Here is a 13312-nt window from a genome sequence, read left to right as displayed (position 1 = left end):
GATGATCCAGGAGGAGTTAAACTGGGCATACTAGTATGTTTGTTTGTTTTTAACCTGTTTGCCATACCACCGTTTTCCTAAAAATGTTACAGAAGAGGTAGGTAAATGATTTTCCCTCCACTGTCAAAAGACCATCAGCTGTTTGAGAAGACTCTCCTAGATTTTATTGTTATAATCATTTTTCTACTTCCACTTAGCAGCACGCTTCCCTTAGTATGATATGTTCTGCATAAACCACTGTTTTTCTCTTCAGCAGATTTCCTAAGTCTACCTTGGAATTTACCAGCGTTTTCCTCCTTTTTAAGGGTGGAAATTTTCTCTTTCAGAGGGAGATACATTTCTACATTAGTGCCTATTCATTTCCTTTTCATTTTCTCAGGGAAAAACAATCAGGTTCATCACTGCTGTAGTCATGGAGATTTCATGTCTCCAGAAGAAATCCAACTGTGGGATTTCTTTGTTAATCCCACCCTGGACGTTGAAGCTTTTGTGTTTGGATCAGTGCAGCCCAGGCAGGGGAGAGACCGAAACAGGTTACAACACGACTCTTTAACCCAAGGCGGGCAGGGGAAGTGTGTGCAGCACGGGCTGCCCCGGGATGCTGGGGGCAGGGGCGTAGCAGGGGCTCAGGCCGTGGTTGGTGACTGGACAGGTAGAAACCTTAGGCTGGAACCACCTGCGAGACGCTCGCATCCCACAGTGCAGTGAACTCAGTACAGCCACATCTTCCTTGCAGATCTGTCCTCCCATGCGTTTCCCCTCAACAGCACCGCTTTCTACAGTCTTGACTTCCATTCTGGTAAAACCTGCCTCCCGGTGCATCCTCCTTTCTTCCTCTCCTTCAGGCCTTCAGATCTCCCCACTGGCTCCCCACTGGCTGCAGTCTCCTAAGTAACCATCTCTCCTGCCACTGGCCAGTGTCCTGCCTCCCCATTGCTGCTAGAACAGTGAGGGCACAGGGCAGGTCTCAAGCAAATTTTGGCTGAACGGCTGAGAGACCCAAAAGTCTTCCAAACAGGCAAATCTGATCATGTTACTTCTCTGTTTAAAAACCTTCAGTGGTTCCCAGTGGTTTTAGGATAAAATCCAAACTCTTAGGTCATTCAAGGCTCTTCACATCCTTGCCACCATCATCATGCATCACTCGCCATTCTCATCCCGTCGCTTGGCCATCCCACGTGAACAACTAACAATTTTCTGGGTGATGCATGTGTTACGTATGGGTTGCAAATGATTTCCAGCTCTGGAGTCAGATTGAGTGTGGTCATGTTCCAGCTCCACCACAGAGCTCTACGACCTGGAGGGAGGTCACATAAACTCTCTTTGCCTCAGTTTCTTCATCTGCAAAATGGGACTAATAGGATCATCTGCTAAGGTTGGTGTGAGCATTAAACGCGTGCATACGTGTCAAGCCCTTAAATCCGTCTCTGGCACATACAAACATTCCATTATCGTTACCCTGGGAGTTCAACGAACTTGCTGACTTTATCATGTGCTGCCTCCTTCTGCCTGGGATGCCCCCTCCACCTTGGCCTGACAGATCCGAGCCATCCTGGGACTCTCAGCCCCAATATCCTGGCCTCTCTGAAATGAACATCTGTAGCCAAGGAGTGTTAAAAGCTTAACTTGTGGCATTATATCCTGGTTCTACTACTCACTATTTTACTCTAGTTTAAACTTGCTAAGCTGTGGTTTCCTCCTTTGTGAAACTCAGATAAGAAAATAATCGCCTCTACCTTATTAAGAGTTGTCAGGGAAAAATATAAAGACATACCTAGCATATACTAAATCCTTCATTCACGTTAGATATTACTTTTATTAGCAGCCTTTCTGCCTTTTATCAAGAACTAACCACAGTATCATTGTACTCTGTTTCCTTGTTTCTCTGGGTGGGTGATTTGAGTTCAGAGACAGAGAACTTATGCATCACTGCTTCTCAGGCACTTGACACATCATTTGGGCCATGGAACTTTGGAACTGACCAGAATTCAGGGCTTTATCTATACATGTAACCATCTGTAACCATTTCTGTAATTTGCTCTAAGAGATTTCAGAAGACCAGAGAAGATGTTAGGAAGGAAGGGTGTTTGAGGTCTAACTCTTCTTTCTTTGGGAGGTCCTAAAGACTGCAGATTAAATGGTCCTACACCATTTCATTTGGCCCAAAGGTGCATGGGAATGATGGGCTGGCACTTCACTCCCAAGACATGACATGTGCTTTATCAGTAGGATTGAATACCTCATACTGGTCCTTAAACAGGGTTGTGCCAATACATACTAAATAGCTGGTTATCCAAGAATGATACAAAGCCCTGATTTGTGGTGCTTGCTGATCACTGCGGTGTAAATACTCCCTCCAAGGTTACTCTCAAGCCAGCACTGTGGTGTTAACCAACTCGCAAGATCCCTGAAGATGTACCAATCAGCCAGTCATGAGCTGGCTCCAGCACAATACAATGTAAACTTCAGTTTTTCTATCTGTAAAATATGAGTCCTCTGAAGTTACCACCCTATCTCTGAAGTAGAAATGTCAGAGGGTCGAATGTGAAAAAAACAGGCAAATGTTAGTGTTTTGGCAATGCTGCACGTGATCATCGTTATCTTGAAACTCTTTCTGTCCACTGGCCATGTGCATCTTAGGATCTATGCTGACAATCTTCTCTCACAAGCCAGCCTATCTGATCTTCTGCTCAGAGCAGTGTATCTGGTTTTATCCTCCCAATCAGGGTTATACTCTCTGCAGCAGACTGACTCAATTAGCCTTTCATTCCAGAGTCCAATTGTGAGTCAATTTTGAGGTTGTTAAGCGAAATGAGTCTGGTGGCATTAGCCTCGCACTGAAGGATAGTAATCCACATCACGGTGCCGTTCAGTTAATAGTCTGCTTGAGAAACTATAAGAAACAGGGACTTGGAGACAAAACGACCTTTTGTCCATCTCTGGGGGACAGGCTGGGAGCGCAGAGCTGCCAGGTCAGAGAGCTGCTCAGGGTGTGGGCAGAACTGGAACCCCAGCTGCCTGAACCACAATTGGCCTTTGCAAAGTTAGAAGCCCACCAGCACTAGATCATTAACTTTCATGACCAGGAAAAGTCTTCTGAAATTAACACTCAGTCCAAGCTGGATGCCATTGGAGCCGGCTGAGTAAGCCTGAGCCACCTTTAGGGATTTCCTTGGAAAAATAAATCCTCTAACCAGGCTATAGAAAATGGCCAGGTTTTATGCCCTTCAGTGTGTTCAATTAAAGTCCGAAAACACCAACTAGGCTTAGACGGTGGGAGATCCAGGACACGCAGACAGGCGCACGCACAAGTCTCATTTGGAGGATTTTGCCAAGCCACTTAGCTTCAGCACATGGCCCTGCTTGGGAAGCGGGATGAAGGGTCCTCTCTGAGAACTGTCAGGTGCAAAGAAAATAAAGCTTTGCTCCAGCATCTGCCCTGGGGATTGACAGTGATGGAACCAGGCTCCCATAGACAGAGGGCCCAGATGGGCGCAGCTAGGGAGGCTCAGATACCCCTGCTTAAAAGGGTTCAAGGAGAGACCAGTCCCTCACAAACACCCTGCAGCCTTTGCAATGTGCTATGAATTTAGATGATTTCATTGGGCCTTTTAACTCCCCGATAGTTACAGTTGTAGTAAAGGGACAGATAATGAGCTTCCTGCAGACCTTTTACCTCCGTGATCTCTGCACACGCTCCCTTGTTCCGCCCCGCTGCCACGCGAGCTCGCATATAACCTAAGGTATGCTAAGTAAACACAGTTTTTTGGGTGGAAGGAAGTAAAAACAGCACTATGTATGTTGGCTGCCAATTTGGGTAAGCTGAAGAGAAAAAAGCTGAGACAGCCGTCCATTGTCTCCCATAATTGCCGGATAATTTAAATTCTCTTGAAGTCCATTGTGTTCTTTGCTTAGAAGCAGAGCTGTTGTCTGCTGAGATGACCTCTGGTGGCCCTGCTCTCATTCAGGATTTCTCCAACAATATCCTCTTCAGACTGAAAAACAGCCAGTTGGCCACAAAGAGCCCTCTGCCTCCCCAGACCAGCATGTTTGTGGCCCCCTCCCCACCTCTGGGGCTCTGCAATTTCACCACCACTCAGGGCTTCCCAGTGGACTGTGCAGGCCCCTGGGCAGTTTCTAAACTGCAGACAGATACAGCACTTGGTCAGTGGCCCCTCCAGGCACCACCTCCCCTGGAAGGCCCAGTCACATAGTGACTGCCTAGAGTGAGCATCACCTGTCCCTCCTGCTTTTCCCTTCGGTTCTGGAGTGGCGAGCTCCTCCTCACTTGGCTGGAATCAATCCGTGTCCCCTGGGCTGGTGAATGAGAGATAACTTACAAGACAAATACACGTAGTTTTAAAGCCAGCAGGAATTACGGGAGCAGATGGGCTGTAGGATCCTATTTGGATGCCAGGGACATGTTTCTGTATAAAGTAAATATTTTCCCAGTGTGGCTCTCTGGTGAGTGTGTAGAGAAGCATATTTCCTAAAGATGCAAATAAGTCTGTCAGAAATAAATATTGAATGGAAACTTCAAAGCATCTAGATTTCTCCAGTTATAGGCCCTGAAGACTTCTCTGCAAATAAGCAGACACACAGGTGGGTAAAAGTCTGGGGGAAGGAGGGGACGGTTGTGTGGGGGGAGGTTGGATAAGAGGGGGTGCTAACATCCTCAGAGCACATACTTTCTATATATATATATATATATATATATATATATATATATATATATATAGTGTGTGTGTGTGTGTGTGTGTGCAGAAAAAGGCGTATCGACGAAGGAACAAAGAAAAATTTACATTGGTCCAGAAGTTTAGGGTATTTCAAAACTCACCACTTGCCCTTTCTTTCCATTGCAGGTCTCGCCTTGCGGACTTTTTTACCAACTGCCAACCCGAGTCAAGGTCTTCCAGCAGCTGTCTAAAGGAAAACTATGCTGACTGCCTCCTCGCCTACTCAGGGCTTATTGGTAAGATCGGGGAGAAGCGGGACGGGAGGGAAGTGTGGTTTACAAAGACACCCAGACTCTTTCCATTGCAGCTTGCCAGTGTCTGTAAAAGGAAAAAATCGCCCAGTAACCCTCTGTGCTGGGGTTTTGATCCCCTGGGAAACCCGGGGTTCATGGCTGTGCAGAGGCAGAGGCAGGAAGCAGGGAGTAAGTAAGACAGTGCAGGTCTGAGCGCCTGAGAAGCTGAGAAGGAACCCCCCGGGGGAGAACCGCCCACACAGAACAACAGGAGGAAACAAACAAACAACATGGCCATGGAAGAGGGAAGCAAGTCCATCTGAGCTCATTGAATTAGGGCACTTGGGAGGCATTCTGTCTGGGGAAATAAAAAAGGCTGTTCCCCAGAAATGGGAATAAAACCCCTAACTACCGGGGTCCTTCTCACCATTAATATTGTTGGTAATTCAGCTCCTGGTGGGCAGGAGGTGATGGAGCCTAAAATGGTTCCCTGAGAATAGACCAGCAGAAACAGTGTTTTCTGCCTCTCAACACCTGAGGCTTTCCCAGAACCAGGTTCTTGGCATTCGGGGCGAGAGTGCAGTTAGGGGTCAGAAATTAGTACTCTACTTAGTACCAGTAGAGTGCGAGGAGTCAGAAATTTGTGTCCATGGCTTAAAGGGGCAGGCAGGAAAAAAGGCAGGTGTTCCGGGTCCCAGGGCCTGAGGAAGCCTCAGTGGCAGGGCTCCGTCACAACTGACGTTTGAGGACAAACACGTAGTGAAGGCTGCGGAGGGGTGAGGGAAATCACACTTGTCAGAAGCGTGACAGCTCAGCCAGGGTGTGTGTTCCTGCCATGATCGCACAAGTCACCGGCGAGAAGAGCTTCCCACCAAGAATGACAGCACAGACCCCCTTTTTTTTTTTTTTTGTCACCAGAGTGTCTTCAGCAAGAGATTTTGGGACAATCAACGATGGTGCTTAATGCGGGGATATTATAGGGGCCTGCACACTCATCCCAGCATTTTTGAAAGGATACCTGTGTTCTCTTGGGCAAGACCTTTCACCATGTTGTTTAGCATTTTTGTGGCTGTATCCCAATGGGTGTATCTTCCTTGAGTCAGTATTCCAAATTTGCATTCACTCTTTCCTTTTCTTAAGTAAGCTGGTCTCTGGTAGGAGTTACTTATCAACTATGGAATTATGAGCTTAAGAAACAATGGAAATAATTAAGCCATGCTCATTATAAAAAGTAAAAAAAAATACAGAGAAACCCAAAGGAGACAGTAGGAAGGATCTACAACTCGAATCCCAGACGTCATCCCTATTAACACCTTAGTCCATATCCTTCCAGGCATATGTGTTCATTAACTCCTCCATGAGGGGCCAAGGCACAGGGCTGCCAGGCATTTCTGGCTTGGCAAACCATTACCTGCCCAGGATGATGAAATACTCATCATGGAATGGAATGAAATGGTTGAAGCAATGCATTTTACAGACCAAAATTTATTTCTCTCTTGGGTCTGGATCTTTCCCTCCGCACTGGTCACTGGGTTCTAAATGTCTTTCAGGACAAAGCTTGCACCTGCTTCTTCCATATGTCAGGGATCCATCATGATGCCCTGCATTCAGTGGATACTGAGTAGACACATTTTAACCTCTTGACTCAGGGTTTGGGGTACCTTTTCCTTTCTCATCCAAAGTTAGGTGCTCACTGTCTGCTGTGGGTCAAAGTTCCCATCCCAAGGTATAATGGGAGATAATGTAGTTCAAATTGGTAAGGAATGTAGGGTAAAAAAGATATGTCTTTGACCCAGAAGAGCTTACAAAGAATTTTTTTTTTCTGTTTATGAACCAAATATATCCTGTGGCTCACTGACCACCTATTACTTCTTACATCCACAAAATACAAAAAACCAGAAGGCTTCTTGGCATGAATAGGCATCGCCTGGTGCGAGCCACCCAGAAGAAGACATTTGGGTTGTATTAAGTATAAATGCATTGTTTATTTGTGCCAGCACAGAGCTCATCAGAAAAACCATGAATATAGGAAGATGTAGGCAAGTGAGACCACCCAGCATTTCTTTGAGGACTTTTGGGGACTATCGAGACAATACTCCAAGAGCCATCAGCTTAGAGAATTTCCACTGTTTAATTCCAATTCCTTCACAACTTGGAAGACTTTATTTAAATCAGTTGAAAGTCTGGTGAGCAGAGGCCTCGTTATATATGTTCTGGATGTGGGGTAGCCCAAAGGATAGCTTCTAAGCTTCCCTGTGTTACTTTGAAGAAGCCATTTGCTTCTGAGGGAAGTGGATGCAAAGTCCTAAAAGAATTTTTAAGATATGTAAAACCAGTTCTGTCTATTTATGAAGATTAATGACATTTTCAAGAAAATGCAAGGGATTTGGCAACTCATGCATTCGAAGTTAATTCTCTCCTACTCCGTAACATCCATACCATTTGGGCAGAAAAATACCCTAAGTGCAGCTCAAGGAGTTCTGTTATAATTTTTTAAGTAAATGTGTAAATTATTTTATGTGCTCAAGATAAATTGCCAAGAAAATGCACTGCTTAACATAATTTCTCACTCAGCAAACACAATGTTTGTAATTATCCGTGGTGCATCCACCATCAGAGGAATATTTGTTTCTTTTTAGGCTATACAAAAGTCTGTATGATCACATAAGAACAAGATGCCTTGTTTTTACTTTTTTAGGTACAGTCATGACCCCCAACTACATAGACTCCAGTAGCCTCAGCGTGGCCCCATGGTGTGACTGCAGCAACAGTGGGAATGATATAGAAGAATGCTTGAAATTTTTGAACTTCTTCAAGGACAATACTTGTCTTAGTGAGTTTAAAAAAAAAAAAAGGAAGCAAACACACAAACACGCTTTCCTCTCTGTGTTCAAGCTGTATCTTCATGTTTCTTGTGCCTGCCTCTTCTTGCTCTCTCTGTCGCTTTTTTCCTGCTCCTTGATGGTGAATCCAGCATCTCTTGGCCATACTGCGCAATGAAGCAGGGAACAGAGCGAGTGGGTGCTGCCAAGTATGTGAACCCAAAGGCTTAAGAGAGCAAGAGATTCAAACAACAGAGGGTACATTATGTCAGATAGAGCTCTTCTACCCACAGATCAAATTTTGATGTTGGCAACCAGCATGAAGTCTGTTCCAAAGGTTCTTAAAACCTGGGCGCAATGTACGGTGTGAGAAGCTCAGACAAGTTAGATGGGGGTAAGCCTACAAGGGCTCACTGAGAAAAATTAGAACATTAACATCAATAGCCCCCTGGATGTTCGGGGTTGGCTCAGAGGAGAAGCCACAATTCTTGAGTGGGATAAGCTGGCAATGCAGCCAGGAACCTCAGGATGTCAGTTATCTTGAGAGGCAGAGATGAGCACTTGGGGGTGGGGGGGAGAGGGGAAGTTGTTCCTGCTTGGAAATAGTATCAGTTATTATTGCAGTTTGCTTGGGGCAATGTGGAAACATGTTTCCCAAAGGGAGAGGGATGGAGAGAAATGTACAGGTATGAACAATGGGCATTCGTCAGACCGTGCTGGGTCTCCCTTCGATCCACGGAGATGCACACTGCTTGAGGTGGTGATCCAGCGGAGATGCTTGAGTACCTCGCTCTCATTTTGTGGCAGCCGACATTAATTTATTGGGTGCCCTCAACTCACTCTATAGGGAGTGCAGTATATACATTATCTCATTTACTGTAATCTGCACAGAGTCCTAGATCTAGGTATGAGCATCTCCATTTCACAGTTGAGTAAACAGCTGTTATTCACATGGACCCTCCATGCCAGAGATGGATCTGAAGCCTGAGTTCCTTCTTCTGCAGCCCCTATCCCCTGAGGCTTTTGTGTCATGCCTGATAGTAAAGGGCCCATTGGACGAGAATATATGGCTGAACACTGGGGACCAGGTGTGACTTCCTGGTGAGAGATGTTGGAGCCAGCTTCTAGGAATTAAGGTTCAGCCACCCCTCTGAGAGCCGTGACAACTCTCCATGATGCTCTGCCATACAATGATTGATGACCAGAGGATTAGCTAACAATTTACCATGCGTACATGGAAAAGCTTTTAAGTGTTACTTATTCTAAAACCTCTTTATAGCTTCCTTTGTTGAAAAGACAAATCTAAATGATTTGCTTATTAGGTACTTCAGTGATGTGGCTGTAACCAAATGTTTTAATCATCTTAAAACCAACACAAGCTTCTGGACACCTAAGTGAAACTGAAAACCACAGAAGTAGTGGGAAGTATGGAGACATTTGCTAAAACATTGTGAAGTGTACCTTAGATCTCTTGTTTGGTCTTGACTTAAAAAAAGAAAAGTATGTATATATCCTTCTTTTCCACATCCTGCACAGTCTTTTGGCAGAATGCAAGTTTTAATGAAGATAAAGCAATGACAGTGTAGGTCAGTGTGAGAAAAGATGATAGTCACCCTGGCTGGAAAACCTCTCCCTCATGGAGAAACTAAAGGTGTCCCTGCTTAATAATATTTTGGTGAAGGGGAGACTGGTCTGGCCTCTTTTTGCTAATGACTTTTCAATAAAAATAAATACATTTGGTCTTCAACAGGGACCAAAGCCAGCCAGAATTTTTCATAGTCATTCTATTTATACTTCAATGAGAAGGGGCACAGTCCACCAAAGACACAGCGCCATCAATTCACTCTCTTGCAAAAGGCTCTAGAGTAGAAGGAATTGAAAATTTGTAGATTCCAAACCGAATGCAGTAACCCAATTCTGCTGCCTTCGGATTAACCAGATCTCTCCCAGATTCCTCTATCATGAACACAACCTTAACTGATTGTTTATTTCTAGTTATTGGGGGGAAACACAGTTATTTTTAAGCCAAAGTGCATGGCCAGGGTGAGGGGAGGAGAGAAGAATGAGCTGGAGACGGAGGTAAGATAGGAGTGACTGTCACTCGGGTCTTTCTCCAGATGCCACCTTTGCCTCCCTGGACCGCTCTATCAGAACATTTTCCCCTTCCACTCTCACCCCTGCTTCATTTCCTCCAGTCATTTCTCAGCACTAAATGGATTCTATATTTCACTTAATACCCTCCCCAGCCGGGGCATGGGATCTCCGTGAGGGCAGGGGTTTTGTCTGTTGTTGCTGTCCTTGATGTTCACCGCTGCATGGCCTGCACAGAGCAGGACCGGGCACTTAGTCTGTGTTCCACTGACATTTCAGTAAATGAATGAGCAAGGCCACAGACATCCCACGCGGCAAGGCAAGCACACGGGAAAGCTCAGGTAGTGACAATAAACGGCAGGGGTCTCCTGAATCTCCGTGTCTGAACAGGAAAGAGAAAGAAGCATTCTGCGGCTCGTGGTGGTGGTGGTCCAGGTCATTCAGGGAAACCTCTCTGCATCGCACCCACCCGTTAAGCCATGTAACGTGGCTGGGAACATAAAAAGCATTTATATTAATTCGAAGCTGTTTCTTACAGCCTGAAAAATGGAAAGTTTGAGAAAACAAGCTTCCAGTTTGCTGAACTTAAAGGATAACAATTTTAGAACAAAATGTCACTTCTAAGAGGAAGATTAGGCTTAAATTATTCTGTCTTGTATATCGGAAAAGGCCAGCTAAGAATCATATATTAACAATTTGCACATTCAGGCCTCAAATGGAGGAGTTTGATTTCTTATACAATGAATATGAAATAAAAAATTCCTAAAGCCAGGCCAAATCCCTGAGGACCTGATTAAAAACTGTTTTTAATTCATTTTGAGGAGGGGAACAACACACAACCAATTTACTCTTGCCATAAAAACAATCTAATCCCATGAAATTGTAATAAGCTTTTAAAATTTTACATTTTAAACTTTTCATTTAAGTAGGGCTGCTCCTACCTAATTATGCAGATTTTGTTTGGAAGACTGGGAGCAGAAAGGGGAAAAATAATCTTACTTAAATTTGCACTATATGTTGATGAGATTGGAGTAGATTTATTTTCTTTTAAAGAAACTGGTTGCATCTGTACTTTGAGCAATGCCTGGCCCATAGTAGCTGCTCAGAGCATGTGCAGAGTGCTCTACGGTAGTGAGTCACATCTTTTGCTGTTTGATTTTACTGCCTGCCAAATTAGCATGGATGCCACCAAGGTCCCTCATAATTAGGTTTATGTTACTTAAAAAAAAAAAAAAGCACCAACTAGTTTGCTTTTAGTATAGTATTTTAACAGAGTACAGGGATGTTCTTGGAAGATGGATCAATGATCATGATCCCCCGCAAAAAAGGTTCAAGGCTGGGTTTCGAAGCACTTGACTGATGAGTATTTCAGGGCAAGGATCTTGCTCAGCCCCTGGTACATAAATAGGAACACTATTTGTTGCGCTTTGAGCATACCTAAGTGTCCATCTCGGTGTTTAATTAATGAATTGATTTTTGAGCACCTGACCCGATGGCTGGCTCTCAGCATGTGTAGGGTGGAGGGATGGGTGGGTTTTGTTCAGGGAAGTCCAATACTGTAATCAGAATTTCTAGTTTGCCTTTCTGGCTTTATGTATCCTGTCTGTTACATTTGCTGCTTGACTTTGAAATTGGATTTCCTCCTGTTTTACTGCAGAAAATGCAATTCAAGCCTTCGGCAATGGTTCTGATGTGACCGTGTGGCAGCCAGCCCTCCCAGTTCAGACCACCACTGCCACCACCACAGCCTTCCGGGCCAAGAACAAGCCCCTGGTGCCAGCAGGCTCTGAGAATGAAATCCCCACTCATGTTTTACCACCTTGTGCAAATTTGCAGGTAAGAGCGGGGGCCGAACTCCCCTCTGGAGCTCACTTGTAGAGGGGGAAGCCCGGACCAGTTTCCTGCAATGCATCTAAAGATAAGACGGCTAATGATGGAGGGCTGCTTGGGTTTGAATCTTAAAAGTGCATTTTAACCATGATAAATGGAGATTGTGAAGTGCCACAGAGCGGGAGAAAGACGAACTCTGGGACTGACTCCCATCTGCTGGGAATGCGACTTTGGTTAGGGTCCCCAGAGCTGGCCTTGGTGTCTTCACCTGTGGAATGAGGGGGCTGGGCAGATGAATCTTTAAGCCTTCTGTTTGTGGAGTGGCAGAGCTGAACTGGTATTGATTTATTTATTATGCTTATTCTGTGTTCTCTACAAAGCAGCGCCTATTGAAAGAGAAGGTACTCTTAGGTCGGTTGCCACCACTGTCATTTAAACTTAACGTGGAGCGTGTAACTCTGTCTAAAGGTTAACCAGAGACACTGTCACTAGTGAGGTGTTAACTCCAGTGTGGAGTCTGTATGGCTTCGTTCTTCCAGAAGCAGAAGAAAATGCTTTTCTGCAGTAGGAGGAACTATGTGGAGCCACCCTGCCCAGAGCCCCTCGTGGGACTAGAGACCGGTGAGAATGGCCAGGAGACTTCCCTGGGGTTAATCCAGATCTCCAAGGGCAGAACCACAATGGCATGCGAACAAAAGTTTCCTGCCTTTAGTCACAGCAGAGTGTTTACTCTGCCTTTTTATTGATTTTTTTTTTCATAGTAACGGGTATTCAGCTACTTACTTAGCAAGAGATTACCTATTTGGATGTCTGCAAAATATTTTCGCACACCTTACCTCTCTGGCTGTTATCCTCTTGACGGCTGTGGGAGAGTAACAGTATTATTGTTAGCCTTGTTCTTGCACTTGAGGACACCGGGGCTTGGTGAAGTAACACTTCTGCTGGAGCTTGTGAGTCACAGAACTGGTGCTGGGAATCCAGGAGACTCCGGTGCTCTCGTGGTTCTTCCTGTATTTTGGGGGTAGTTGTGACCGCGTGAGGATTTCTGCTGCCTGCCATGCTGGGGAAAGGCACATGCGCCAGGCACTGTGCTGTCACTTCACACCCGTCACTGGAGTATATTTTCTCTTCTCTCCCCACTCTGCTGCCACCGAGGATCAGGCTCACCAGAATGTTCATCAGAAACCTTCTTTTGCCAATACCGTCTTAACTCACAATCCTCTTCGTTCCCTACAGACCACCGGGGCAGTTCCTCTGCTTCTGGTTTGCTTGCTGTCTTCTCTCCCCCAGTGTCTCCCTTCTTCTCGGATATCCTACATGCCACTCAGCTGACTGTTGGTCTCCTTCCCATCCTCCTATGTCACAAACCCTCAGACGCACTCACACCCACTCATACGCACAGCACTGAGGAGCAAGCAGTCAGGGAGGGGAGCCGCACAGCCTAAGGTCAACCAGATTCTCTTCATGCTTCTGAAGCATTTCCTGAGCATGTCCAATGTCCAAATCACTGTGCAGAAACCGCCAGAAGTAGGAGGAGGCTTGGGGACTATTACAGCCTCTAACTGCTCCATCTTGCAGCAGAGCCCTCAGGCTCAGGGAG

General features: G+C 45.4%; 1 protein-coding gene across 3 annotated transcripts in view; it reads left to right on the top strand.

The window, feature by feature from the left end:
* Nucleotides 1–13312, top strand: part of GFRA1 (GDNF family receptor alpha 1) — a 218094-nt gene that overhangs the window by 179540 nt on the left and 25242 nt on the right. For all 3 annotated transcript variants that reach the window (XM_045878926.3, XM_064595310.1, XM_045878925.3), the window contains 3 exons: nt 4863–4972; nt 7668–7802; nt 11540–11718. In XM_045878926.3, the coding sequence (XP_045734882.1) occupies nt 4863–4972; nt 7668–7802; nt 11540–11718 (424 nt within the window). The remainder of the gene's footprint in view (nt 1–4862; nt 4973–7667; nt 7803–11539; nt 11719–13312) is intronic.

The sequence above is a fragment of the Mirounga angustirostris genome, unplaced genomic scaffold, assembly GCF_029215605.1.
Source record: "Mirounga angustirostris isolate CCGP_5_RB_7025 unplaced genomic scaffold, mMirAng1.0.hap1 SCAF_6, whole genome shotgun sequence".
NCBI lineage: Eukaryota > Metazoa > Chordata > Mammalia > Carnivora > Phocidae > Mirounga > Mirounga angustirostris.
The sequence above is the reverse complement of the archived record's forward strand: the minus strand, read 5'-3'. Positions and strand labels throughout refer to the sequence as shown.